This window comes from Fusarium poae, chromosome 3, assembly GCF_019609905.1.
Source record: "Fusarium poae strain DAOMC 252244 chromosome 3, whole genome shotgun sequence".
Classification (NCBI taxonomy): Eukaryota; Fungi; Ascomycota; class Sordariomycetes; order Hypocreales; family Nectriaceae; genus Fusarium; species Fusarium poae.
The window spans coordinates 5,318,915-5,346,739 of record NC_058401.1 but is presented as its reverse complement, the minus strand read 5'-3'; the positions used below and the strand labels follow the sequence as shown (position 1 = coordinate 5,346,739).

Sequence of the window (27,825 nt, the reverse complement as noted above, 5' to 3'; positions counted from 1 at the left end):
AGTGGCAAAGCCGAGAACAATCTATGATTGGACAGACAGCACTCCGTTCACCAGCCTCACTGTGGCGGCAACGAGGCTTCCGCACCTTTGTAGGGGAATGGTCCTCCCCTCCTCCCCCGAAACCGAAACTGAAGAGGATCCCAAGGCCTAAACCCAACACCATCTCCATCTGGCAGCCTGGTCACGCGCATTGCCCACCTCAAATCCGCAATTCTCGACAGCCTCAAACGGTCCCTCGATATAGTCCGGACCCTCACTTTCGATCACCAAACAATACTAGCCGACTTCGCTTCGCAACCCAACGCACTTTACCGACGCTTTGGTTCTGTACCTTCTTGTTCGGCTTCGTCGCCCGGCGTAGCCATCCATCCGCCTGTCCTGTCGTTGTCGCGCTTTCCTTTTCCCGCCGATTGCTTCCGTGGCGTGTCGCCAATTCTGGTTGTCCAACCCACCCCCGATCCGCCGACTTTCGCCAGCGCCTCATCCCGAGCTCAGCACAATCATTGATTGCATGGCGCATTGATGGGCCTTTCACTCGCTCGACTCTGTTCTATTTCCCTCTAGATATCCCGACTCGTGCGTCGCAGCGCATTCCGGCCTACGTATCTTGCTCGCTCATCATCATCATCATCATCATCATCGGCGTCACCATTATCCACTGAGCCGGTATATACTGACATTCCCACTGTCGCGCCTCGTCTGCGCGCAAACTGAGAAATCGTGGCGGCTCTCACCATTTTGACTTCAAACGAACCGTCGGAGCTGTCCTTGCAACAGCATCTCGAACTTGCCCCGGATCTGGCTGCGTATACGAATCTCTCTGCCGAGGGAGAGCCCGAGTCTTTGATGATGGCACAGCCCGTGCCTCATCAGCCCACCGATCGAAAGCGCGTCAAGGTCTATGAGCTTCGCAACAATGATTGGTTTGACAGAGGTACTGGCTTCTGTAGCGCGAGCTTCGAGACTGTACGTCACTCATGCCCATGTCGCCATCTTTGCGCACGAATATCATGCTGACCGATATGCCCTGTAGCTTGACGATGGTCGCAAAGATCCGCGCGTCGTTGTCGAATCAGAAGATCATCCCGATCGTCTCCTATTAGAAACAAAGATTCAGAAAGAAGATGGATTTCAGAAACAGCAAGGCACGTCCACATGCCTGATATGCGCTTTATAAACGTCATGTGTCTAACCTGACTCACAGATACCCTGATCGTGTGGCAGGAACCCAGCAGTGGGGTCGATATGGCATTGAGCTTCCAGGAAGCAGAAGGATGCGCATTAATTTGGTTTGTTTCGTTGATTAACTATCTAGCATATTCGCTAATGCGTGTTAGGCGTTTTGTGAGCAACGTCCAACAAACCTTTCATAACCATTTACCTGGCGCCGGTATGCAGTCCTATGTTCTATCGAGGAGCATGTTGCTAATACTTTATTCCCAGACGATGGCCTTTCCGATGATCTTGCCATCGACGTCCCGCCAGCTATCAACCTGCCCAACGCCGAACTTGGAAATCTTGGCGATATCGAATCAACAATGCGAATGATGAACACTACCGCTAACGGCAGAGACGCGCTGGCCAAGGCAATCATGGCTGAAGATTTTATTGGCAAGATCGTTCCATTGGTCGAGATGGCTGAGGACCTAGAGAGCCTTCAAGACTTGCACCGACTTTGCAACATCATGAAGACGGTTATTCTTCTCAACGACACGTCGATTATCGAGCACGCGGTATCAGATGAATGCGTCTTGGGTGTTGTTGGCGCGCTAGAGTACGACCCTGACTTTCCTAGTCATAAAGCCAACCACCGACACTGGTTGGGTAATCAGGGCCGATACAAGGAAGTCGTTCCGATTGAAGATGAACAAATCCGCAGGAAAATTCACCAAACATACAGACTGCAGTACTTGAAGGACGTGGTTCTTGCCCGTATTCTTGACGACCCCACATTTTCAGTTCTCAATTCCCTCATCTTTTTCAACCAAGTCGATATTGTTCAGCATCTACAAGCAAATGCCGCTTTCCTTAACGAGCTCTTCGGTATTTTCAGTCCTTCAAACAACGACCAGAAGAGAAAGAAGGAAGCAGTGCTCTTTATTCAGCAATGTTGCGCTATAGCAAAAAACATTCAGCCACCAGCACGTCAGACATTATACAACAATTTCCTTGCTCATGGACTCTTACAAGTCATTAATTTCGGACTGCGGCATCATGATGTTGGTGTTCGGGTTGGAGCTACTGACATCCTGATATCCATCATCGATCACGATCCTCAAATGATTCGACAAACACTATATCGCCAAGTGCACGAGAAAGTCACCCCTCTCACCGACTCTTTGATCGACCTTCTTCTTGTTGAGGTTGATCTCGGCGTGAAATCTCAAATATCAGAAGCGCTCAAGGTTCTTCTAGACCCTGGCCCCCAGCAACTCCAGAATGAGAATTTCCAGAAAGCCAACGGTGAGCTTTATAGCCAAGAAATGTTACAGGTCTCTACTGACCCCCAACAAGAGGTTTTCCTACACGCGTTTTACGCGGATTCGGCACCAAAGCTGTTCAAGCCACTGGTCGACTTGGAGAAGCGAACCGATATGAACTTTAGCGTTCAGCAAGCGTCGATGTTTACATATCTCATCGACATTCTCACATTCTTTATTCGTCAGCATGCAGTGCGTGTCAAGTTTTATGTCATGGGCCATGATATCGTCAAGCGTGTATCGCAGCTGCTTGGATGCCCCGAGAAATTCTTACGATTAGGTTTGTGATGATTATGCCTCGTATGACATTCTGCTAACTTGTACAGTCGCTATCCGATTTTTCCGCTCAATAATTGGAATGCAAGATGAGTTCTACATCAAACATCTTACGGAGAAGCAAGTACTAGGGCCTATTCTTGAAGTACTTATCGGAACTATGCCCCGTGACAATTTATTGGCTTCGGCATGCCTCGAGTTCTTTGAGTTCATTAAGAAGGAAAATGTCAAAGATGTCATCAAGTATCTCGTGGTCAATCACAGAGACCAACTGATGACTCTGAGCTACATGCCTACATTCCGAGATATCGTCCTTCGATACGACCAAACTAGAGGTTACACGTCAAACGTTGATTACTTTATGGAGGGCGAAGATGAGATGGGAAGGAGGCCCCCGCCCAACACAAGATTGATGGAGCAGATCACCGTCGACCAAGAACAAGAGGAGTATTGGGCAGGATCTGACAATGAAGAAGAAGAGGACAATTCAAGCAAGGATGGAGAAAAGACGCCGTCTACGAATGGATCAATCACCTCCAAGCTCCTTGTTGATTATGCTTCCGATGAGGAAACAGATGAAAACGCTGACCCCGAGGCAACGCCAGACAGCCACAGCGATGTAGCATCAGATGCCGTGGGCTCGCCGATCGACTTGAGTCTAGGAGGAGGTGTTCCGCCACCAGAGCGGCTTTCAGAAAAACGTCGACGTGAAGAGGAGGAAGATGACGATGAAATCGGAAAGCTGATGCACAACAAGCGACGCAATAGCAGCGGCTCTATCGGCTCGGTCTCTAGTAACCCTCGCGGCTTGACAAAACGAAAAAGCTTCACCGCCGGCTCTACCAGCGGGAGCAGCAAGAAGATCGCAATTAGCCTTTCTTCGGGCTTAAAAACAGGCAGCGGCCCAGGGTCGAACGAGGAGTCGTAAACATTACCCTTTACTGCTTTCGGCGATGGCGTACCGGTTGTTGGTCTTTTTTATTTGGTATTCATGAAATTGGGGCGAAGGCACGAGGTCTCGCCTCTACATAACTACATTTGGCAAGTACCTTTACTTGCCAGCTCGGGGATTGGCAGGTGGAGAGAACAGGCGTTGTATTGAAATATATTGGTGGCATAAAGCCACTGTATTCTTGGTTTTCCTAACTATGCTTTGCTTCAGCCTCACATCATCCTTTGACTAGGCATGTTCGGGGGATGATGGCATTGTTTGGTCTAGTCTAATGGGGCTTTGTCTGGACCGAGATTCTGCCCCCCACCCATTTTGGGCGATAGAGTCGTCGAGAAGCGACGGCAATGGTATCTGGCATGACATGGTGAAGGAAATGGGATTCCCAGGTCGAGATTGGCAGGATCGTTGAGATAGGATGACTTTTTTCTATGGGAAACGGACTGCTAGCTGAGCAGGGGCCGTGGCGATTTGAGAAGGTTTTTGCCGTGTCATGTTGAGTTGTGTATTATACTCTTTATGACCTGTATAGCTCTTGCGTGTCAAGCGAAGAGTCGGGTCGGTTAGGGGGAGCTGGGGACATAACTTGTGCCGATACCAGACACTCGTAACGAAGAAATGGAAATGAAAAAGACCCGTTTGAAGACAAACTTTTCTCTGCCATTTTGTACCCCTTTCCCCTAATTTAGGTAATTCAAATCATAACGTAATATCATGGCCTTTGCCAATCGTTTTCAAGATCTCAGGAAAGCATTCCCATGTAGTGAATCGCCCACAACTTCAGCTAGCCCCTCTTGTGTAGTCTATGCCACTTCTCGTAGCCGTCAATCATTTGTTGCGTTATGTTACGGGGCGTCTTCTCGAGCACAGTAGTCAAATCAGCCATGGCAAGTTCAAGCTTCTCGTTCTCATCCTCGTCATAGCGCTCCTGTACGATCATGCAGGTTTCGTCGCAAATAGCCTTGATTTCGGCACCCGAGTACCCTTCCGCAAGACGGGAGAGCATAGGGATATCAACATCAGGTGCAAGTGGCAGACCACGTAGGTGAACCTTGAAAATGGCTTCCCGGGTGGCCTCGTCAGGAGGTCCTACGTAAAGGAGTTGGTCGAAACGGCCAGGACGCATCAGGGCAGGATCCATAGATTCGGGGCGGTTGGTCGCAGCGAGGATAAGCACGCCCGAAAGGGCCTCGAACCCGTCCATCTCGGTGAGAAGGGTAGTGAGCATGTTGACTGCTCCGGTACTGCGAGAGGCAGCGCCACTTCCTGTTCGTTGACCGCCGATGGAATCGATTTCGTCAAAGAAGATGATGGAAGGAGCTGCATTGCTGGCACGCTCGAAGAGGGTTCGGACCGCACGTTCAGTCTCTCCAACATACATGTTAAGAAGCTCTGCACCTTTGACCGCGAAGAAGTTGAAGCCGGACTCTGTGGCAGCAGCTTGGGCGGATAGTGTTTTGGAACAACCAGGGGGGCCATAAAGAAGGAGGCCCTTTGGAGGAGGGCGAAGGGACCGTTCGGGATTCTTGGTGTACTTGATCATTCGGTTGAGCACTTTCTTTAACACATCTTGGCCACCGACATCTTGCCAATGGATCGTAGGAGGGTTCAGGTTGATATCACGCATAGCCGTGGGTCGAACGGCCTTTTTAGCTTTATTGATATCGGATGCCTCCAGGAAATACTCTCCATCCGATAATCTGTCAACACCTGCTTTTCGCAGCCGAACTCCTAGGTCATATTTGGCTTTCTTGCACAGCATTCCGAGATCAAGTGGGCTGTATGCGTGTGTCCTTTGTGCTAAATCCAACATAACCGACTGCTTTTCCGCTGGGTTGATGGGTAGATCAAGGAACTCGAGAATCTCAAGTCTCTCTTGTATCTTGGGGATAGGCAGTGGGACATGATCACCAAAACGAGTTGGGCTCCGAAGTGGTTCCGGAATGTCATTGAGAAAGTCGGAGCATGTAGCCACGATAATAACTTTAGGCAGAGAATTGCTTGACAATGCGCTTGCAGCAAGGTCATCCAGCTCATCGCGTAACAGTGCAATGACCGAGTCGTGATTTGAACGGTCCTTGGTAATCAAGTCCTGAAGATCGTCAATCAGGATCATGCTCGGTTGCTGACTCTGCGCAAGCTTGAAAGTTTCTCTCATGCTTGCAAGTTTGTCCGAGGGCTTGATCCAATGGACTTTGCCCCATTTTGTCGCAGCAATACGATCCAGAATGAAGGTCTTTCCTGTGCCGTGACCACCGTGAATCACGAAGGCGCAGGATTGTCTCTCGCCTGTGATGACAATGTTTGTCCTGTAGGCATCAAGGAAATCGTTGAGAGCCGTGATCTGGGGAGCCATTCCAGGAACACCAGTTACGACCAACTCGCCGCCGTGTGCATCAACTTTGACGTCTGCCGCTTCCTTGTCTACAACCGTGATGTTGGTCGAGCTTGGGTCGAATCTTGCCAAACTGTTGGTCTGCGAGTTGACGGATATGACCTTGAAGTTCCGTCGCCATTTGCTGCTGAGCGTTGCCTCTACCACCATTCCGGGAAACAACAGTTCAGCACGTACTTGGGAAGAAAGAGTTAGTTCTGACTCTTATTCAAAGGGCATTTTCTCCTTACCAAAGGCGGGTGCGGTTAGCATCTCCCACGACGGCTTATACTTTGCTGTTTTCTCGAATTCCTCTAATCGCTCGAGGTCATCCGAGGTTTTGTCTGTCTTCTCGGTCACATCTTGCACAACCACCTCATCAGCGTTGGGCGTCGTTCCTGCGAGTGATATGCGAATGAGGTCACCGATCTTGAAACCTGAAGCTTCTTGGAATGCCCTCGTCATGACGACGACGTTTGGGCTGAGATTCTTTTCCTTTATACTCCATAGCGAGGCTTCTCGCTGTAGCTCTTGTTGTTCATCTTCTTTGGGCGAGTCTTTTGTTGCGGCGGCGTTTTCTAGCCTTGTGAGGATACAATGCTTCCCGACTTCCAATGTGCCGTTCAGTGAGAGCAATGTCTCTTTGCTCACATACACACGGGCGGCACCTTGAAGACTCGCTTTTTCGAGGCTCGGACTCGCCAAGGGTCTGACCTTGACGTCAATACTTTTGGCAAGCATGACGAAATTTCAGTCGAGTTTATACTAGAAATATGAAATTTTAGGAAATTTCTTCTAGAGGTTTAGGATAGTAGGTCTAAACTCGATTGTGACTTACCTAAGGTACCACCTACCAGGTACTACCTACCTAACTAGGTACCTACTAAGTAGGTAGATTGTGGAAAAACTGTGACTGGCAGATGCAAGAAAATACTCCCCCACCATGAAAGTAAGCAGCTAATAATGTAGATAGAGACGACTTGTATTTATATTCGCCAAACCCTCAAAACTACAATCAATTCGCAATGACTCACTTGCGAATAAATACGTGACTGATAGAGAAACCGCCTAGCTGTACGTACGCACAACAGCAACTAAACTCCAAGATGGGTTGTGGCACAACGTACATGACAGAGTAATAGAAAAAATCAGCGTCTGTTGTAGGTTACAAAAATAAATAGCCTAGTTTATTAATATACTATTTAGTCCTTTGTGCTTCCAACGGCCAACTTCTGATCCTCTGAGGAAATCAGACATGTTATAGGTAGTCTAAAAGTTCAGTTGTTGTGCGTTGAAATGATAAACTAACCTATTGGTTTCGTCACTTAGTTACACCCCAATGGGAGAACATGTACTTGTTGTGTATATGGGCCGAGAATGAGGTAAAGTTTAAGCAAGTGATGAGGTTTGATTTATCATTGAGTCATAAAATCTACCTATCTACAGAATCATGATAGGAGACGTGATACTTTCAGGGTCCAAAGCCATCAAAATGGTACCTATGGATGCACAACACAACCCCACTAAACCATTTCGGATCCCGGCCCAGTTCCGCAAAAAACGGCTTAGGTTCTCTCCAGGCTTGCTTGCATGCCGAGTAATGTACTTAATTACGGGCTGCAAGGCAAGGTACTGAACCTACAAAACTATCACGAGCCACACTCTTCCATGTTTCCTCGCAAACGGCCGCCCGGATGAACCGCTCCAGATGTCTCCTCGACGCCAGGGCGATCCTCGTCGTTCGCAATAGACTCATTTCCTCTGGCAAAAACGTCAATGCTAGATTCTCCACCACCACCACCACCACCACCACCTCGAAACTGAACGAGACAAGATCCGAGACGAAATCCGATTACACTCCAAGACCACGCAGACAGTCTTCCACGTCAACGAATAATCGATTCAGTAGTGGCAAGAAACCACAATGGCAGTCTTTCTCTCCTCGCGGAGCACAAAATAGCACTACCAAGCACAAACTAGTGCTGTCTGGTCTTCCCACGACGTTGCTGCCGGCCGATTTCAATCGCCTTGCTGCTGATAAACTCGCCGGCTGGAACGAAATCATCAGCCATGGTACCACAACCCAATTCACATGAATCGAATTCGACAAGCTGACAATGAATCAGTTCACCAGGAACGCGACCCCTGGACCATGGAGCCCCTCGGCGTATATCACATCACATTCTCCTCATCTGCTGCCGCCAGTCTATATAAAGACAAGATCGAGAGACTCCTCCGTCTCGCACAAACCAAGTTCCAGAGTACAAATGGCCTCTGGACGAGCAAGGTACCCAGTGTACTACTAGACCCAGGAAAAGACCCTGAGAAGGAGCTGGAGCGCTTCACGATCCTTCCAGGCTCGTACCAGGCCCGCATCAAAACGAAGCAGAGTCGTGTTCAGGGCAAAATGGCTTGGCAGCATGTCGTTGACCAGATTATCAAGAGCTCACATATCAAGACTCTTCGCCCTAGTGCAGTATTGATCGAGCTGCCAGAAAAGAGTTTCACGGTTTCAGAGCTCAGGGTCATAATCAATCAAGACGGTACTGAAAGCGGTTATGACTGGGCGACTGAAACCCATATATCCGATCTTTCCCAGGTCATGGATCTAGGCGAGAAGATCTCCCGAAGCACATCGCGGGCACGTAGGAATGACGCCGAGTTCCGCCAGCGACACACTTCGCGTTTCATCATGGTTTGCGAAACTCCAGAGATAGCATGGCGGTTCATTCGGAGCTGGAACCAGCGCATTCTCGAGTACGATCAGGGCGAAGGCGTCGTCTTGCGTAATCGTGTAAAAGCATCATACATTGACATTTAGCGACTGTACATAAGTATATGATGGAGACAAAACAAAACATGTAAAGAACAAGAACAGCAACAAAAATCTCACAGGTCCTCCCAATGCCTTCATTCTCTTCCCCCCCCCCCACCCCCTTGCAGCCAGGCGCTCAACAGCCTCTCTCGCGATGTAGCCGTCTTTGTCTCTGCTTCACTCTGTAATCGTTTTGCAAACGAACACAAATCAAGGAACATTAACCACAAACCGCAACCAGACACATAACGAAAGCAATGTATATTAGACCCAGATCAAAAAAACCGAAACTCCAGACCGGATTTGCTCTCTAAGATGGGGTGGAAGGTCGATCAGAGAAAACGAGACATCACCAAAACCCCCTTCGCTATGTCGCGCCTCTCCTTGAATGTGACTGATGCTTGCCGTTCTGCTCAATTCCCAGCCATCCATTTCTCTCTTTCCTTTCCTCGCATCCCCCCCTGCACGTACGCAAAGTAGGTCGGCCTTCTACACTCATGGTGAACTCTCCAAGCCGCTTTCTCTCTCTCTGGCGCCTTGACTCATACAAGGCATTTCCTCTCCCCCAGGTTTACAAAGTTATAAGCTTGATAAAATAAAAAGACGGTAAACGGAGAAATGACAGATAACGGACGCCTTTGGGGTATTCGGTGTTTAACAGCACTTGCTGCCGCCGCTCTCGCTCTTATCGTTGACGTTGACGCCGCTCGCTGCAGGTTGGTCGTTCTTGGAGTTGTCGATAAGTCGCTTCTTGATATCTGCGGCCAGGCTGTAAAAGGCCTTGTCGATGTTGATGTTGCTCTTGGCGGAGACCTCGAGGAAAGGGATGCCCAGCTCGTCGGCGAGGGCTTGGCCTTGCTCGGTGGAAACAACGCGCTTCTCCTCCCAGTCGCACTTGTTGCCGATCAGAATCTTGTTAACACCCTCGGTAGCGTGCTGCTCGACGTTTTGGAACCAGGTTCGGATATCTGCGAGGAAATTAGTTCATGTTTTCTTTGTGGTATGCGTGGCTCGAAAATGAATGCGTTGGTTGATTGGTCAAAGGCATCGGGCAAGGCTAGCTGGCCGGCTGGTCACCAGGTAGGAGAGGGGCACAGTAACGGTATATCGTAAAAAATTGCATATCGAGCCGGATGACAGAGAGTAGAGACGTACTGTTGAACGAGCGCTCGTCGGTGACGTCGTAGACAAGGAGGATGCCCATGGCACCGCGGTAATAGGCGGTGGTGATAGTGCGGAAACGCTCCTGGCCAGCGGTATCCCAAATCTGCAGCTTGACGCGCTTTCCATCGAGCTCAATGGTCCTGATCTTGAAGTCGATACCGATAGTGGTGATGAATGAAGGGGTGAAGGAGTCTTCGCTGAACCGTAGCAGACAGCACGACTTGCCGACGCCGGAGTCGCCTATCAGGAGCAGCTTAATCTACATGACAACAGAGGGTCAGCGGGTGATATTAAGAGGCGGTCGCATGCAGTGAATCAAAGCGACATGCAGCGCGATGCGAACTGGCATAACATGGTCGTCGTGGTCATGATATCGAGACAGCCTGAACTCAACTCAAGGGCCGCAGGGGGGGCGGTTTGGCGGGCGGTGGGGGGAAATAGATTGGATAGATGGGAAAGAATAGCGTATCGTACCAGGAAATCATAGTTGCGATTACTCGACATGGTTGCGAAAGGTTGGAGTAGCAGAAGGCGCTACAGGGGACGGATGCGACGATAGCGACGAGGTAAGTTCGGATCTGAAGGAGTGAATGGTTGAGGATGTTGAGGCCTCGTTTGTCCGATGGTAGTAGGTGTAGGTCGTCGAGGGTTGAAGATGGAGATGGAGTTGGAAATGGGAATGGGAATGGGAATGGGAATGGGAATGGGAATGGGGAAAGAGATGGGACCAACTAAACACTCTGATGAGTGGAGGGGGTCTTTGGCCGTGGGACTAACAAAGGTACTGCACACTTGGCAGGCAGGCACAATTAGTAACTGATGAAGGTGAGATAACTAGGTACGTGTACAGGGGCTGAGCCTCTGAGGGGGCTCTAATCGCCTCCAAGGCAATCGTTGGTTTTAGGCTGTTACAGAGCCGACTTCTGATTTCGGTTGAGTAGGTCTGTTTCAGCGGGCATAAAAGAGTTACGTGTCAGACTGGACTCGATCTTGGTATGCAGCGATTGCATTTTTTATCGATCTGGAATAGGTACCTTATCTAACCAGATGTTCTAATTATGAACCTTTAGGTTATTCAATTTACTCCAATTTCACTTGAAACTTGAAGCAGCCAGAAGCAGCACTAACACGAAGTCTATTGCATAAGTCTCGATTATAAACATATCCATTAAACAGTTTCAATTAAATCTCTGGTAACTGTTTATAAAACTGCCCATTATTCCATATAGACTTTTGATTGGTTGACTGTGGCAATGTAAATAGCCGAGTATTCTGATCAACAACACGTTCTCTCTCTCTACAGAATGTTGTCTCCTTTAGATACTGGCCATATATCTGCAACCCCCCCCCAAAAAAAAAAAAAAAACACATATTGGTCTGCCCCTGAGTAACGAATGCTGTGGCGTTTTGTCTTTGATGGCTATACTTGCCTACCTACCTACTAAGGTACCTAGACTTTCCTCAAGGGAATAGGTAGTCTACGGGTTCCACAACGGCTTGTTTCCCCTACATAAACCTTGGTCCCCTCGACTTTTTGCCCCTGGTTCGCGACGTCATCTAGAGAAACATCATCACAAGACACACTCATTAAGAGGTCAGCCACGCTTAGTACGTCCCAGCCATGCCACATGGCAAACCTTCCACAACATTAAACACCAAGCTTTAACCCGTAGACTCAGCTACGATACTAATGTCAATCTGACTTGATGAAAAGTAATAAGGTATCAGGGAAGTATCAGAGAAGCAACTCGATTGATATATCGCAAAAGCTTACAAAACAAGCGGCCTGTGGCCAAGCAACAAATAATCATCCTTTCAAATGTACATCAAGAAACGAACAAGTATCAAACACCAAGTCTTAGTCTTCCATCATTCCACGCCATTTTACTTCTGACTGCAAATACCAAAAACCTTCTGGCAACCGCACTCACAATGCTTAGCCTTGCGGCCACACTTGCCCCCACGAGAGCAGCAATCACCGAATCTGCTACCCTCGCAAGTCTGGCCAGTCTCGCCACCGCAGAGACCGTCCTCAGATACCTTCACGGGGAAGGTCTCGACGGGCAGAGGGGCAGCGATGACAGGAGTATCGCTGAACTTGGTGTTCTTTTCGTACTTGTCCCACTTACGGGTTGCCGTCTCTTGGGTAGATTGGGTCTTGGAAGCAGGAATCGAAGCCTTGGTTGTAGCAGCAGGTGCCTTGACAGCCTTGGTGGTCTTGCTAGGGACGTCGACGCCGGGCAAATCGTAGCTGGGGGCTTTGTAGTCGCCTTCAACAGGCTTGGAGTCCGAATTGGGGTTCTTAACCTCCTCTGTCACGTCAATGGCAATGGCCTTGAATTTTCCATAGGAAGCAGGGATAGGACCGGGTGCGCCGACATAATGTTCCTTACCGCTGAAAGCGGGAGGCCCATCAAAGTTCTTCGCCTTGCAAGCGTCGTTGATTTCCTGGCAGTAGTCGTTCCAGGTATCGCAACCGTAACCGCCGGTGGGAGGAGCATTGTCCCAGCAGTCACCAACTTCGTCCCAGCACTTCTTGGCCGCAGCCCAACAGCCATCCTGATCCGAGTATTTAGCAAGGGGCTTGCCGCACCAGTTGGCGTTCTTGGCCAAGCAGCTCTTGGGAACAAGACCGTCCTTCTGGGACTTCTTGGTACCAGTCTCCTTGGAAGTGGGATTCCAGACATCGGGTCCGTGAATAGGGTATTCGCCATGCTCATCGTAGATATTGAAGGTTACGGCGGGGTCTTTCTTGGTGACATAGCCAGGGATACTGGTTTCGTACTTTTTGGGAATCTCAAGAGGACCTTCAGGGCCGTTCTCGATGAAGATCTGAGCACAGCTTTGGTAGAACTGAGGGTCGCCGTCGGGAGCACTGTGCAGGGCGAGAATCTCAGGGCGGACCAGGTAGTATCCAGAAGGAAGGCCGGTAGGAAGGTTGACAGACAGAAGTCCGTTGTTTTCGATGAGACGGTCGACGCACCACTTGTCCTCCTTGACGTTGTAGCCATCTTCAAAAACCTTGAACCATCCGTCTCCAGCAGCAGAGTCAGAAAACATATCATCGACCCTCTTCATGTAGACGGAGCAAGGGCCTCGGTGGCCTTCGGCAATAGCACCCTTCTTGTGGCCGCTGGGAGATTCACGGAATTGGAAGGTCAGTTGAGCACCGCCTGGGGCAGGACAGATATACTGAACAGCCTTGCCTCCATCTCTACCTAAAAGGTTGTTAGTTACTCATTCTAGACAAGCCCGATGCTTTTGAAATACACACCGCAGGCCATGGCAGCTCCGTCAATAGGGTAGATAGGGCTGTTGGCAGTGGAGGCATCCTTGGGCTGGCGAACGCAGGTACCATCGCCCTGGTTCTCTCCATCAATGAAGAGAGTGGTGAAGAGGGTATGGGCATTCGCAGCAGAAGCGAGACCGATGACAGTAGTAAGAAACTTCATGATGAATGATACAAGTAGATATGGTAAACCTAAAAAAAAAGAGGGAAATGTGCAGAAAACCAGTTTCTGCTTAGGCCGCTTGGGCGGAAGTTGTTGATTGCTGTTGGGAAAAACAGAGAATGTGTTTGCCTTAATAGGGCAGTAAGGAATGACTGTCAATCAATAAAGGAACGAATAAACGAAGAGAAGGAAAAGAAAGAGTCAACAAGCAACTCGCATACACCAGAATGAAGAAGGATGAAGGTAAAGGTGAGTGCATCATCACAGACCTCGCGGAGATGGTTGGATATATACATGAATCACCAGCTCTCGACCTAGCCTGGTAGCTCTCATCTCACTCAAGCTCAGCTCGGGTCAGCCTACAGATGGTGTTCCCCCAAGTCGAGCCGGGTCTGATTAGGGTCTAGAAGGTCCAGACATGGATTGTAGTCCCGGCCAAGTTACACTAAAGGCTCAACTTACCAGTGATTTGGTACGCAGACGACAAACAGTACCATCATCTCAAACAGTGGCTTAACCCCTAGCTTGATGCCTTTTCCACTTGGACAAGGATAATAGAGTAGGGGAGTCGAAAGCAGCACGGATATATGGACGAGTTCCTGGGTGCCCATGTCTAGACTGAAGCCATTTGTGTGCAGGTTTAATCAAACAGAGAGGTCATAATCCGTGGTCCATGCCGCTGACCGTCGTGGCCGTCAAGCTTGAGTGTCAGGGGCCAGAAAATGGCCAAGGCCACGATCCTTGTGGCGCATCATTTGGGAGCAATCGCTGAGAGCCAAGAATATCAAGATGAAACGTACGGAGTAGTTGCAGTGCTTTTCGAGGAGAAGGGTCTGTGGGTGTAAGTAGAACCGAGCTGGATTGGGTGGCTTGGTCGGGCTATTTTTCTCCATGGTACCTGCGTCAAGGGAAGCGCCTAGAGAGGCGGGCGTTTCCGTTGTGGATGTAATCAACCAATGAAGACAGCTAATAAGATCTAGCTACCTCTTTCTCATTTTACTATACCTAGGTACTTCCATATAATAAATAGTGGCTCTTGACATTACTGTTCTATTATTACATTTTATACACTGAATGAACAAGTAAGCTTAAAGTCTTGTATACTCTACTGCATTAAAGGCTACTAATGTATGAGTCTATGTCCCAACGCATAAGATAGACTAAAGTCAAGCATAAACGGGCCCGGAATACCTTTACTGTTGGTACATACCTAGGTAATTTACAGAAGCAATTCAACCAGGGATTGACATGAATTGAAACCTGACATATGCAGTTTGCTTATTCTAGTGTCGTTTTCTATCACTCTAATTCCCTTGCTTAACATTGCCTCGCTTCTATACGTTATCCCAATTCCTATTCATCCTTCGCGGATCAATGACCCTCAGGGGTTTACTTCAGCCACACACGGGCCAGCGGTTTTGGAGAACCCCTGACACGGATATCAAGCAATGTTTTATCTTCCATTAATGCTGTACAAGTGATTGCGCACAGTCTAGCTAGAAGATGCTTCCGAGTGGACTCATTGTATATACGATAATACCTTGAGCCGAAAACATTTTGAACCCAGAAACACAAAGTGCCAGTGTTTGTTTCAATCCCTAGGTATGTTGCGGCACGATTAGAGTAGAGCCTGGTCGACAAGGGTCGTGTCGATCCTCCTCCTCCACACCTTTAATGCTTGGAGGCATTCTAAAACTTACCTACTAGACTACCCCTTCCTCGATCAGGGTCTGGGCAAATTGACTGACATGGATGCTTGGTCTTTTGTGTTCAAGGGGTCCAAAAGTGGTCTTTTAGTGTCTTTGTGTTAAAGGAAGGATAAGTGGGTTGCATAGCAGTGCTTTTGTATTTGTGTGAGATTAAGGTTGCTCTAAGAGCCCTATTTCTCGTGACGAAGCTGCATCTATCGATTTCACATTAGACTTCGAGGGATACCCATATCAACTACCCCTTCCTCATCACCCACCGAACCAACAAACTTTGAGATCTGAATTGTCAAAAGGCTAATATCACGCAGGAGCTGATTCCGCTGTCATCCCATCTCGCCGATCACACAGCAAACCTCTCGTGGTCCTTGCAAACTCACATTTTGCCCCTGCATCAAGTTGCTTTTCTATATATCCTGGCCAAGCCACCTTGTTTCTAGTCAGCCCGTCTGATCCCTTACTTCCAAGTGTCAGATTGATAGGCCAGCTGACTGAGTCGCTCGACAATCTATGACTGTTTCGAAACAATCATATCTTGGCGGCCAGGTAGTCTACGTTTCGATGAGAAACCCAACGCTGGCCGCATGGTGACCAGCCCCTGGATCTCTCCCACGGTCTTTGGCGCTTCGGCAACCTAAGCAGTTACCTCCAGTCAAGTGTCTAGGTAGATAGATACTCAACAACCATTACCTATGTAACTAACTAACCGTCTGCAGTCTGACGTCTGCGATTCACTTGCGATCTTAGTAATCGACCGTTATCACAAAGCAAAACGACGTAAATCATGATATTGAAAGGGTAAGAGTGGAGATTTGATTCTGTCTTGCGCGACCATCCCAACACAGCGACAACATTTCTCTGCCTCCTACGCACACTCTTACAAATCGCATGCACATCCTCTTGCATAATTGGTCTGTCGTTTTTTTGCGCCTACATTACAATCAACTCCGCTCTCTTCCCCTTCTCAAGCAACTTCAGTAGAGTCTCATCTCTCACATCCGCCGCTTGCGATATGATACAGTATGATACAGGCTGGTTATTGTTTTGTTTGATTTGATTTGATATATGGGTATCTTATTCGTTGATCTTGGCCAGGATCCTACAACGAGTTGGTTAGTATACTTGTGGTTCAGCCGATTCGCCAAGTGGCACTCGGCTGCGCTGTTTGTCCAAACTTACTCGCTGTCGCGGAAGAGCTGGAACTCCTCCTCGCCGGCCTTGACGGGAGAGCCACCAAATTGGGGGATCAGGACACGGTCACCAACGGTAACACCCATAGGTAGACGGTTACCCTTCTTGTCGAGGGCACCGGGGCCAACGGCCAGGACCTTGGCCTCGTTGAGCTTCTCGACGCTGGACTCGGGCAGGAAGATGCCGCTGGCGGTCTTGGTCTCAGCCTTGACACGCTGGACGAGGACACGGTCAAGGAGGGGAGCAAGAGCTCGGATGGACTTGATGGAGGTGGCCTGTAGCGCAACAGTGTTAGTCCCGGCCATTGGTTGTTACAATCATGGCTCCTATGCACCCCATGCTTCAGTATCTTCTGTCTCTGCTCCTCCCTGGCTTTCCAATTGCCGAGGATAAGTGGTTCGAGAGTTGAAGTTGAAGCATTGGCATGTTTTCATAGACCATGAACAGAACAATTGTGAACGCACCATTGTGATTAAGTTGTAAGATGATTATGAATATGGAGAAGAAAAGTCGTAGATTCGTGATTGGAGAAGTAAATAAGGAGGAAGAGTTCGGATTCGGCGTTCAACGGAGTTCAAATCGGCGGTGGATCTCAGCTCTTCCAACAGCTTCCAGAAGAGAGAGGTCAGCAATTTTTTCCCCCAAGCTTCCCCTCGGCTCTTGATTTCGCCGGTTCCGAAGGCCTGTACCCCACTACACCTGGTATCTAAACTGGATCCATATCATGCCGGACAACGTATAAGTCCAACTTCACAACAGACAAAGACTAGTGTGAAATTTATATTCAACTTTTCCAATTTCCTATGTACTAATTACCCGACGTGTTTCTCCAAGCATATTCCGCTGTGATTAATCTTGCGCTTGCACCAGGGATTCTTTACAGTTGCCGATCCATCGTCTATCTGTTCGTCATTCATCATGCGCAGTATAAATAAACACGCTTCCAACCATGCCTGCAATTGATATTCGCAATTGCTCTCAAAACGCCAAATTCCGGTATATCCCATGGGATATCCAACACTTGAGGGTAGCTGTATTCCTATTATTCACTCATCACTTCTTTTCTGGCTGTTGATTGGCTGGTGGTTCTAGGATGTGGGTGTGATCTTCTGCAGGAACAACCTCGCCATGATCAAATTGTTGGCAGATGACGGTATCGGCAACCCATGGCTCTTGAAGAATCTCGTCCATACGGGCTCTTTTCTTGGGGTCGAGGTCAAGCATTCGGCTGACAATGTGTCTGCTCTCTCTAGGCAGCAGACGCAGGATACGCCATGGCCCCCGAATGACTTCTTTCTTTTCTCCTGAAGCTGCAGGCTTGGATTCAGATGTCTTGGAATCAGTCGCGGTATTAGCCTGGTCCGAGGCTCCATCTGGTTTTCGCTCCTGCTGAAGATGCTTCTTTGTCTCGTCCTCGGCCAAGAAATCCCGTGCAGGTGTGGTAGTCAGATCGTTCGTTGACTTTGAAGGCACAATTAACTTTTTGGGATCATGCCCTGGAGTTGGATCCGCTGCGAACAACTTGAAAGAGTTGTCTGTCATTCGTGGTACCTTCCAAGGGAAGCGGCGAAGAGTCATGCAACAAAAGATAATAGCCAAAGACCAAATATCTACAGCCACAGCGTCATATTCTTTAGAGTCGTAAACCTCGGGTGCAAGATAAGGGTCAGAGCCGACGATACCTGGGGAAAATTAGCCGAAACTCTTATACCTAGTCGCCATAGCCAGCTTACCTTTAGCAGGTACAGTGTCGGTCTCAAAAGGGTATTTGAAGACATGAGCACTACCAAAATCGATGATTTTCATAATGCCCTTGCTGCTCACAACCACGTTATCCAGCTTCAAATCGCGATGTGCCAGTCCTACGCTGTGCAGATAGGTTACGCCATTGAGAATCTGAAGGAAGCAGCATGTTATCTCTTCCCTCGACATCCGGCCGGTCATGACTATTGCGAAGAGATCGAACGGCGCATATTCCATCACTTCATACCAACGTCCCTTTTCTTGGAGAATGTCCAATGTTTCGATGATGTTGCCATGATGAAGAGTTGACCCAACACAGAACTCAGCAGTCACCTTTTTGTTGTACTCCTTTTCGGTTTCGTAGGTGTGTCTCGCACGGAACTCCTTCACAGCAAACACGGTGCCGTCGTCCTTGCGCTTCATCAACCTGACCGAACCGCCAGCTCCGGATCCCAAGAATTTACCAAGCTTTCCATACTTGGAAGATAGACCATGATCGTCTCCGAAAGGTAGCTGCTGGGTCGATTTAGGAGCGGCTGGGGCCGCCTTGGAGCCAATCTTGATTGATGGCACTGGAGACGACTCCCTCTTCTTATTGTGATGCCCTCCCTTGCGAAAGAACCGCTTCAAGTCCGCCATCGAGCCATGTCCGGTGTGAAGACTACCAGTGGTAGCACTGTCGTTGTGCGTCAATTCTTCACTACTGTTTCTTGCACTGCCGCCGAAAATCGAAGACCCGCGCTTTTCGTTGAGATTTGCTTTTGATCCGTGAGGAGAACTATGCTTCTTCTTGCGAGAGAAAATAAATCTGGGATCGATCGAATGCTTTGTAGTGTGTGCTGCTGGCGCAGGGCGTCGACCTTTGGCGTATGGATCATTGATATCACCACCAGGGGTAAATGGCTTTGAGTAAAAGTGGGATGCTGAACTGCGAGAAGGGCTTGACTCTCGGGAAGCAGGCACTGAACCGGCCCCGCCTCCAAACATGCCTCGGCGATGAGGTTGGTGCTGCTCTTCAGCTGAGGACGCTCTACGAACCGCATGATCCGAAGCAGCTCGTTGAGCCGAGGGCCTCCTGTCGGGAGCTACCGATGCTCTGTCGTGGGATGACGATGGTTGTGGGGTGATAACTGGAGGCTCGTTCGCTTTCGACCCTTCCCTAGACTTTCTATCCGAACTAGCCTGACCGGATCCCGCGGGAGTAAGGGGAGGAGACGCCAATGAAGAGATTTGAGGGCTGCTGTGTGGGGATTGGAAGCTGGCAGAAGTGGGTGTGGGCAGTCTCGTAGACTGACCGGATTCATCTTCGTGCGATGGAACCTGCGATGACATCAGTTAGCGTCAGTGACAGAACCTTGGGTAATGACGAAGCATTGGGCTCTGGATATGCTACAACACTCGGATTGCAGAAACCGGCGAACAACAGCTTTGAGTTACAAGCTGATTGCGAGGGTGTTACAGAGATTGTTTGTGCGTGAATAACGGGATAGGGGGGGGGCCATACTCGGGAGGGCGGGAGTGAGAATGCTTCAAACTGGCAGTTGTTAAGGCGCAGTTCTTGAAGAGGTCGTCCGTGAAGTGACTTTGTAAATGCCTTGAGCTGATCTGCCGTTACTTCTGTAAAAGGACTCGATTGGTCTCCATCTTCCTGTTCTAAGCTCGATGACGACGGTTCAACAGCAGCCGGTTGCGTAGGCGAGATCTCCTCGACAGCGGAAGAGAACCGGACACCAGAAGTATCTTCAGGTGTGTCATTCTTAATCACAGGGACTACTATCTGAGACTGTTGACTCGGTTTCGGAGATTCTAATAAATCTATTTGTTAGCGATTGTACCACAACGGTTTCGCATCGTACTTGAGTGCGCAAGAGCAAGTAGGTAGAGTATCAAGGTGGGGCAGCGTTGACCCGGCAGAACCGGAGAATAAGCTTACCAGAGGCATCCTGAGAGCGCGGAAGCTCCTGTGGTGTATTTGGGGAATCCATCAGATCGAGGATGAAAGCTAATGATGGGTTGTAATCCAAAAAAGAATCAGAGAACAGACCAAAATAGCAATATCGGAGAGGATTGTGAAGGAGAAGCGTAGACTAAAAGAGACGGAAGCGTTGCGACAACGATCCATGATAAAAGAAGATGGCCCGCCCACGCTGGTGGGGGTCCCACTTTATTCAATTGCTCTGCTCCCACCTTTTTTTTTTTTAGAGGTGGACAGTTCCTTTCCCTCCGTCTCGTTGCTTTCCTGGATAGCCTGTGCAATGGCTAGTGCCCGAGAGGTCCTTTTTGCGGCAATGCGGGTGCTAGAAACACGCTAGAGGCACACTAAGAATGTTTCTTGGCACTGAGGTGGGCTGCGATCATCTCCAGGTACCTCTGTGAGAGTTTGAGGTTATTGCCGTTCCAATGGTACTCGTATATGTGCGAATATTCACGCTGACAAGAGTCAAACTTACATGAACAATCATAGCAGTTCAGCCGAAGCCTCGTTACTCTTGATTTGACCTGTTCACAGATACTCTGTACAATGGCTCGGAAAAGCCACTCGGTAAAAGTCAAGAGTCATGTACCTCGACTCATGAGCTCTTCTGGCCCTGGCGTATCACTAAGCAAGGCTCCTTGTAAAGGCAAAAAAATTCAACATGTGGTTGAAGAAATGTGAACGGTACGTGCACGACTGAATTTGTAACTCATGTACTTGTTAACGAGGTGCCTACCTAAGGTACAAAATGAATTCTTTTTGTTAATAGCCTTCATATGACTAATTATGACTCAATTGTTCATTCCATGATTAACACTGCTTTAAGTGCTGTACTGAACGTGTACTATCTAGACTAGTTCATGATACAAAGATTGAGAGACGAACAATAATAATAAGTATATGACAACTTTACTCAGATCCATGAATAGTTACATCACCCTTGTCAACCGCATCGGGTAGCCCCGATCTGGGTCACCGCTCAGCTTTGTTTCTTGGTCGACAATATAAGCAATATATCAACAATCTCGGTTGGTCGCACAATGTCTTAGTTCTATTAACACGAGAGGCACCAGCACACGTGCTCAGTAACATTATATACTGTTTATAGCATTGTGAAGCTGTCCAAATCCATGTCGGTAGTACGAACTGTAAACGGAAATATGAGACGGGGATGTACCAACGACAGTTGCCATTGTCCGCTTCTGGAACAGAATAAGATTTTTTCCTCTTCCTCCATTTCAAAGTTCTAGCCCAGGGCGGAGCTGCCGACCAATCTTCGGTCGCCTCCAAGCCTTCTAGGGATATCAAAAATTCTTTCATCTTCAACCAGTGAAGAGAGCGTTAACGAAAGTCACCAACTTCACATTACAACAAAATGTTCTACTATTGATTTCTGCTTTCACTTTGAAAGAAAGAACTCCGTAGCCAATTGAGAGCTTTTTGAGTATAATATGTAAGCATTACATATACTGTAGTGCAGCTCATGTGTTAAAAGATTGAGCGTCGCTACTATTTTAAGCAATTTAATTTAGTGGCGACTCTCAAGCCCAGTCCACTCCTCGGAGTTGCAGACCTTGATACTATTTGTCTAAGAGATGATAAAATGTTTTACTCATCTTATGCTAGCTTGAGCCAGCTCTTTATTTACTTCAAAATATGCTTAGGTCTCGAGTTTCCTCCGCCTTCCACTAACCATTGTGACTCATAGATGAATGTTGACTTATCAGAAGGGACTACAAGAGAGGCTACTAGGTAGTCGTTAATGCTCAGGTTTCTTCGAATGGTTGATCAGTCCCAGGGACTACTCACATATCACCAAGCGACATTCCACATGGTGTTGCTGCATGATGGCCAAAAGGTTTGCCAACAAGGCTAACACAGTCCAGGTTACCAGGTGGTCATGAATGGTTTAAAATAAACAGAGCAGGTAGTCGAACAAACAGAATGCCATAGACTGTCTGCCACTGCTCGCCGCTGTTGCCTAGGTACTCTGGCAAACTGCCCACTAGAAGGCTTGTCGGTTTGTTGATAGATAATTCCCTGGAACAAGGTGGCAAATGCATCGATCTCTGCTTTGTATATCTATGTAAAGGCTAGGTTGGATTTGTTGACACCTGAGCCTTGCATATGAGATATGTCGGGGGACAGTTTCTAGGCTATATCGGTCACTCTATAAGTGAGTTCCTACTTTTAGGGTGAATACCTTATCCATAGGTTCACGATACTCATCCAACTTGGCCATCTGGTCGGAAACGGATTTTGACTGATATCTGAGAGCATTGTCGTGACGGACCTCAACCCGAATGTCTTACCCTATTGCGATTGCTCAGTTATAAGGCCTCACAACCATATCTCTAGTCACAACATCGGCATAGAAACTAGCAATTGATTTGCCCAGAACATAAACACGTAAAAAAAGTGACGAGTATTTCACCAATTGAACACTGGAAAGATGCAATCAAGCAATTAATTTCTTTTGGGGTTAAAGCCCAGACCTTAACCATAAATTGTTGTACACTTGTAATCTTGCTGGGGATCTTTATACATGCCACATGCGTGGTATATCATTTCCTTGATTCGTAAACGTTCCTTAAGCCACCACATCGATACCTATCGACTTTGCTTGGAAGATGACTGCTCTACAAAGACCCTCTAAAGATAGACCTGAGAGTCGGAGCTCAGATTGCTTGATCTTTGCGATCTCGTAAACGTGCTTCAAAGTGATGGTTCCAACAGTTTCATGACCCGGATTGCTGGCACCCTTTCTCTTTCCCTTCTTTCCCAAGGGTGCTTCAACAGCGTTGAGGAGAAGCCATGATGTTTGCGGCGTTCGGACATCGAAAGTGAAAGATCGATCAGGACGGACGGTGACTCGACAAGGGACTGGTGTACCGGTGATAATGTGCGCGGTTCGAGCGTTGAACTCCTAGTCGCAAGTCAGCATATAATCGACATGCAGGTTCCCTCATGCTCTCTGTCTGACCTTGCAAAAGTCCATTGACTTGACACCCTTGGAACCCAGAGCAGGACCGACGGGAGGACTAGGACTAGCCTGCCCAGCTCCTACGATCAACTTCACAATCTGGTCGACGCCTCCAGCACCTCGAGCCTTGGACATGACGGCGGTTATGTTTGAAATTGAGGAGTATCGTGATGCGACGATTTTAGTGGTGTTTTGCGAGCTGAAGAAATTCAAGAACTTCGAAAAGCGTTGGCGTTCTGATTGGCCCGTGACGTGGTCATGATGCCCCACCGCCAGGCTGCCCCACTGATCAGAGTTTCTTTTTCTCAATTCTCAACTGCGCTCAGAAAAAAAACTTGAGAAACGCATCTTCCTAACTTTTCTTTTCCTACAAGCGGGCTTGCGCAACAACCCTGACTTCGCTCAGCTCATACAAGAGAATCTGATAGGCTCTTCCTCCATACTCAGCCTTTCTTTCTCTACAGGCGGGGTTGCACAACAAAACTTAACTCATCCTCGATACGGCCCTCTTCGTCTTATTCAACCGGCTTTGCGCAACGCCTTGACTGTACCCGATTCAGACAAGGAACCTGGGGCTCTCATCTCGACACTCAACCACCTCCTTCAAGCGATTTCCACGTTGACAATAATGCCTTCCACAAATAATAAGGACAAGCCGTGGGATCGGGATGATATTGACAAGTGGAGGATCGAACCCTTTACAGCTAAAGACAACGCTGGCGGCCCATTTGCCGAGGAATCAAGTTTCATGACCCTGTTCCCACGTTACAGAGAAACTGCGCTGAAAGAGTCATGGCCTCTAGTCACTCGAGCCCTTGAGAAGCTCGGTATTGCTTGTACTCTTGACTTGGTTGAAGGTAGCATGACGGTTAAGACAACTTTGAGAACCAGCGATCCCGCGTCCATTCTCAAGGCCAGGGACTTAATCAAGCTGTTGGCGAGAAGCGTCCCTGCACCTCAAGCTATGAAGATACTTGAAGATGGGATTGCTTGTGACATCATCAAGATCCGGTCTCTCGTAGGTTCACGCGAACGCTTTATTAAACGTCGTCAGCGCATTCTTGGCCCAGAGGGGACAACTCTGAAGTAAGACAGGACCTATTTCACCGTCAATAAGTTGCTAATCACTTAAAAGGGCCCTTGAGCTACTGACCAAAACCTATATTCTTGTCCATGGAAATACAGTTTCTGTCATGGGTCCCTACAAGGGATTGAAGGAGATTCGACGAGTCGTGGAGGACTGTATGGCCAACATCCACCCCATCTACCACATCAAGGAAGCTATGATCAAGCAGGAGCTCGCAAAGGACCCCGAGCTTGCTAATGAGAGCTGGGATCGCTTCCTACCCAACTTCAAGAGGAAGACACTAAGCCAGCGACGTGTCCCTCATAAAGTCAACGACAAGGCCAAGAAGGTCTACACACCATTCCCGCCAGCTCCCGAGAAGAGCAAAGTCGATAAACAGATTGAGTCTGGCGAGTACTTTCTGGGCAAGGTCGGCAAGGAGCGTGCTGCTCAGGAGGAGCGCAGGGAGAAACAAAACAAGCGAAAGGAGGAGAAGGCAAAGGAGCGCGAGGCCGACTTTGTTCCACCAGAGGAGGGCCGTCCCAAGAAGAAGCGCAAGAAGACAGAAGAGTAAACAAAGGGAGCTTTCGGTATTGCACAATGCGTGGGTGGGCAACTGGTGTGAGTTGCGTCAAACTCATGTGCAAGCTCTCGAGGTGTATGATACCCTGAAAAATCACTTGGCGTTCTTGTTTCTATTTGAGGATTAATAGCTGAGAAAAACTGTTTTCGACTAGTTATGTCTAATATTCGTGATAAGGCATTATATCATATTTGTCAATCGTTGGTTTACAGCTTTGAAGATGCGTCGTTGCCAGAATCCCACTCAATCACTAGCTTTCCAAACTGCTTACCCTTATCCATATCTTGGAAGAGGCCATCAATGCCCTGGATGTTGTCTAACCCTTTGACCGTTCTGCTGACGATAGGCTGGATCTTCTTTTCGTTTACAAACGCCACCATATCCCGGAACTCCTTGCGAGATCCCATTGTGGATCCCTTCAGCTCAATGTTCTGTAGATTTGCAGACATAAGCCAGTCCATCTTTGGTGAAACAGTCATGCCATACTGAACAATCACTCCGCCGGCCTTGAGCAACCGCACAGTCTTACTGACAATCTCGCCGCCTGCACCGTCAATAACAGCATCGATATATGGCCGACCAGCTGGTAGTTGTGCTCGAAGCTCTTTGTCCCATGCCTCGTTCTTGTAAACGACTCCGCCCTGTGCGCCCATCTCCTTGGCCTTTGCGATCTTTCCTTCGTCGCCGGATGTGACAAATACATTGCAGCCCTTTGCTACGGCAAACTGAAGTACTTGCAGCGCAACACCGCCTCCGATGCCTGTCAGAAGCACATTTGCGCCAGGGAAGGCAGCGTTGCTCTTGGTGACCAGCGCGCGCCAGCCCGTTAGGCCAACAAGAGGTAGAGCTGCGCCCTCGGCAGGTGTGAGGTGCTCGGGAGCGGGTTCGACCTCTTCTTCTGACACTACGATATAGTCCTGGGCGGTGCCGACATCAGTGAGCTTGGAGCCACCAGTGACTGCGAACTTGCGGCTATCCTCTGGAGCGGTAGGATCTGAGTCCCATCCGCGCATCGGGGTGAGGATAACAGACTTGTTGAGAAGTTCCTGGCGGATGACATTGGCTCCGAGGGCGACAGCAGTACCATAACCGTCTGCCAGGATGGGGTTGGTGAATGAGATGGCTGGGTACAGATGGCGGCGCATGAAGAGATCACGGTGGTTGAGGGCAGCCGCCGAAAGGTTAACCAGAACCTCATTCGGGCCCGGCGTTGGTTTGGGCACTTCCTTGATCTGAAGTCTAGATATTAAATTAGTAACTGTGTTTGGTTTATAAGAGCAGCTGTTCTGACGGATAGTAAACCTTGCCTGGCTTTGCTCCTTCGATATGCTGCAGAGTGAGAACTCGAGACATGATTGCTGCTGTGAGACTATCAGTTGGCTTGCGATTCAATACAAAACAATAAGAAAATCGTCGCTTGTGATGATTACTTCAAGCGGTTTTGATGTTGGCTATTGTATAAGAGGTAGTCGGAGCTAGGACGTTTGTAAGAGATAGCTATCGAATAGCCACGGCCCCGCAGCGTAGACCTCGGTTGTTAGATCCAACTTCACAGAAGCACGGGTTCGATGATGCAAGAGCCTGGAAATCATGGGTTTGATTGATAATGTGCAGTATCTTGATCAGTAGATCGTTTAGTAATTTCCAATACCACTTTATTAATTTTTCGAGGTGTAGGTACCTTCCCGTCCATGACCAAGCACGGCCTAGCTAACGGGGGAGATAAACAAATCAATACATAGACTTTGAGGGGCATATCGTATTGCTATTTATTCCAGTAAGAATGTTTGCTAAACGGGTTTGATGGTCTAATTTGTCTTTGGAATTGTACCATCTCACACGTAGAGAGGTGTTGCATGTCGCCGCTGACCAACACTCCGAAAATCGGCGTCATTGGCAAATAGATAGCAGATAGTCGTTGGTTGCTATCATCAAGCAAACAAACATCCACCCCCAAACTGTTTAGACACCAGGAGAATTTCCAGATGGCCGCGCTACTATCAGGTGCTGTATATGGCGCTTCTACGATAGCAGGAGGCGCGTATTTACCTTCAACAATTATCGATCAATTCAAGTTTCAGGATTGGCATCTGCTGCAAACCTCTCTTGGTGCCGTAGCAAGCAGTGCGTGAGTAACCGTATGTCCCATTCGACACCCAAAAACATGCTAATATGCCGTAAAAAAGAATCATATACAGAATTGCTGAACATTTGGGCTACGTTAAGCTCAAGCCCAGAAGCTCTTCTCCCATCGGTCTGTTTGGACAGTATGATGGTAACGTCATAGGCGGATTTCTGCTTGGAGCCGGTATGGCTCTTTCAGGATCTTGCCCTGGGACATTGTTTGCGCAAATTGGAGCTGGCCTACGGACTGGTTTCTATGCTCTCGGCGGAGCTCTTGTTGGCGGTATCACATACACTGGTTACGTCGCGCAGGCAGCCAAGGGTCAAAGGGAAAAAGCAGATGTGAAACCCGAAACAGTTACTCTTGACGAGAACCTCGGCCTTTCCAAAAACACAACTACCGCCGTATTCGAATCTGCCTGCTTTAACGCAATTGCTGCTTCAGTCGCCTACACCACTGGCTCGGACTGGTCGCTCTTCTCAGCAGGTGGTGGTCTGTTCATCGGGTTTTCGCAGCTCTTTTCCATTCTCACCCGTCGCTCTATGCTGGGCATCTCGGGTTCTTACGAAGAATTCGGGAATCATTTCTGGTGGCTTACACGAGGCACTTCTTGGCCCAGTAGCCGACAGAACACATTGTTCGCTGCGGGCATGGTATCTGGTGCTTGGGTTCTCACTAAGATCCTTCCTTCCTTTGTTCCCAGTGATATCGTTGAGGCCAACCCATGGTTTGCCGGAATCGGAGGGTTTATGATGGTTGTGGGCTCAAGATTAGCAGGAGGGTGCACTTCTGGGCATGGTGTTAGCGGTCTGTCTTTGATGTCAACGTCAAGTCTGGTCACCATGAGTACTGCATTTGCTGCAGGAAGTCTGGTTGCACCTTTGGCACACTAGAAGGAAACTTGGAATGTGTCTATGTAATACACAAAAGTCCGCCATTGGCA

General features: G+C 48.5%; 11 protein-coding genes across 11 annotated transcripts; 4 read left to right on the top strand and 7 right to left on the bottom strand.

Moving 5' to 3' along the window:
• Positions 1-23: 23 nt before the first annotated feature.
• Positions 24-3,684, top strand: FPOAC1_009196 (uncharacterized protein; the record flags this gene model as incomplete). Its single annotated transcript, XM_044853626.1, has 7 exons — positions 24-602; positions 778-966; positions 1,034-1,149; positions 1,205-1,289; positions 1,338-1,344; positions 1,444-2,760; positions 2,807-3,684. The coding sequence occupies 7 exons, from the start codon at positions 24-26 to the stop codon at positions 3,682-3,684; spliced, it is 3,171 nt and encodes a 1,056-aa protein (XP_044706296.1).
• Positions 3,685-4,489: 805 nt separating this feature from the next.
• Positions 4,490-6,820, bottom strand: FPOAC1_009195 (uncharacterized protein; the record flags this gene model as incomplete). The annotated part of the gene is made up of 2 exons (XM_044853625.1): positions 4,490-6,276; positions 6,331-6,820. The coding sequence occupies 2 exons, from the start codon at positions 6,818-6,820 to the stop codon at positions 4,490-4,492; spliced, it is 2,277 nt and encodes a 758-aa protein (XP_044706295.1).
• A 953-nt stretch (positions 6,821-7,773) lies between these two features.
• Positions 7,774-8,900, top strand: FPOAC1_009194 (uncharacterized protein; the record flags this gene model as incomplete). Its single annotated transcript, XM_044853624.1, has 2 exons — positions 7,774-8,152; positions 8,206-8,900. 2 exons carry the CDS (start codon positions 7,774-7,776, stop codon positions 8,898-8,900), a joined length of 1,074 nt encoding a protein of 357 aa, XP_044706294.1.
• Positions 8,901-9,548: 648 nt separating this feature from the next.
• YPT2 (GTPase Ypt2) lies at positions 9,549-10,562 on the bottom strand (the record flags this gene model as incomplete). Its single annotated transcript, XM_044853623.1, has 3 exons — positions 9,549-9,862; positions 10,050-10,317; positions 10,533-10,562. 3 exons carry the CDS (start codon positions 10,560-10,562, stop codon positions 9,549-9,551), a joined length of 612 nt encoding a protein of 203 aa, XP_044706293.1.
• A 1,380-nt stretch (positions 10,563-11,942) lies between these two features.
• Positions 11,943-13,510, bottom strand: FPOAC1_009192 (uncharacterized protein; the record flags this gene model as incomplete). Its single annotated transcript, XM_044853622.1, has 2 exons — positions 11,943-13,276; positions 13,333-13,510. The coding sequence occupies 2 exons, from the start codon at positions 13,508-13,510 to the stop codon at positions 11,943-11,945; spliced, it is 1,512 nt and encodes a 503-aa protein (XP_044706292.1).
• A 2,780-nt stretch (positions 13,511-16,290) lies between these two features.
• On the bottom strand, positions 16,291-16,874 carry HSP10 (10 kDa heat shock protein; the record flags this gene model as incomplete). The annotated part of the gene is made up of 3 exons (XM_044853621.1): positions 16,291-16,315; positions 16,396-16,682; positions 16,872-16,874. The coding sequence occupies 3 exons, from the start codon at positions 16,872-16,874 to the stop codon at positions 16,291-16,293; spliced, it is 315 nt and encodes a 104-aa protein (XP_044706291.1).
• A 586-nt stretch (positions 16,875-17,460) lies between these two features.
• On the bottom strand, positions 17,461-20,135 carry FPOAC1_009190 (uncharacterized protein; the record flags this gene model as incomplete). Its single annotated transcript, XM_044853620.1, has 4 exons — positions 17,461-18,089; positions 18,141-19,470; positions 19,505-19,956; positions 20,084-20,135. 4 exons carry the CDS (start codon positions 20,133-20,135, stop codon positions 17,461-17,463), a joined length of 2,463 nt encoding a protein of 820 aa, XP_044706290.1.
• A 2,580-nt stretch (positions 20,136-22,715) lies between these two features.
• Positions 22,716-23,243, bottom strand: FPOAC1_009189 (uncharacterized protein; the record flags this gene model as incomplete). Its single annotated transcript, XM_044853619.1, has 2 exons — positions 22,716-23,051; positions 23,109-23,243. The coding sequence occupies 2 exons, from the start codon at positions 23,241-23,243 to the stop codon at positions 22,716-22,718; spliced, it is 471 nt and encodes a 156-aa protein (XP_044706289.1).
• A 493-nt stretch (positions 23,244-23,736) lies between these two features.
• KRR1 (ribosomal RNA assembly protein krr1) lies at positions 23,737-24,748 on the top strand (the record flags this gene model as incomplete). The annotated part of the gene is made up of 2 exons (XM_044853618.1): positions 23,737-24,194; positions 24,244-24,748. 2 exons carry the CDS (start codon positions 23,737-23,739, stop codon positions 24,746-24,748), a joined length of 963 nt encoding a protein of 320 aa, XP_044706288.1.
• Positions 24,749-24,963: 215 nt separating this feature from the next.
• FPOAC1_009187 (uncharacterized protein) lies at positions 24,964-26,110 on the bottom strand (the record flags this gene model as incomplete). Its single annotated transcript, XM_044853617.1, has 2 exons — positions 24,964-25,996; positions 26,049-26,110. 2 exons carry the CDS (start codon positions 26,108-26,110, stop codon positions 24,964-24,966), a joined length of 1,095 nt encoding a protein of 364 aa, XP_044706287.1.
• A 632-nt stretch (positions 26,111-26,742) lies between these two features.
• On the top strand, positions 26,743-27,775 carry FPOAC1_009186 (uncharacterized protein; the record flags this gene model as incomplete). The annotated part of the gene is made up of 2 exons (XM_044853616.1): positions 26,743-26,885; positions 26,944-27,775. The coding sequence occupies 2 exons, from the start codon at positions 26,743-26,745 to the stop codon at positions 27,773-27,775; spliced, it is 975 nt and encodes a 324-aa protein (XP_044706286.1).
• Positions 27,776-27,825: the final 50 nt, after the last annotated feature.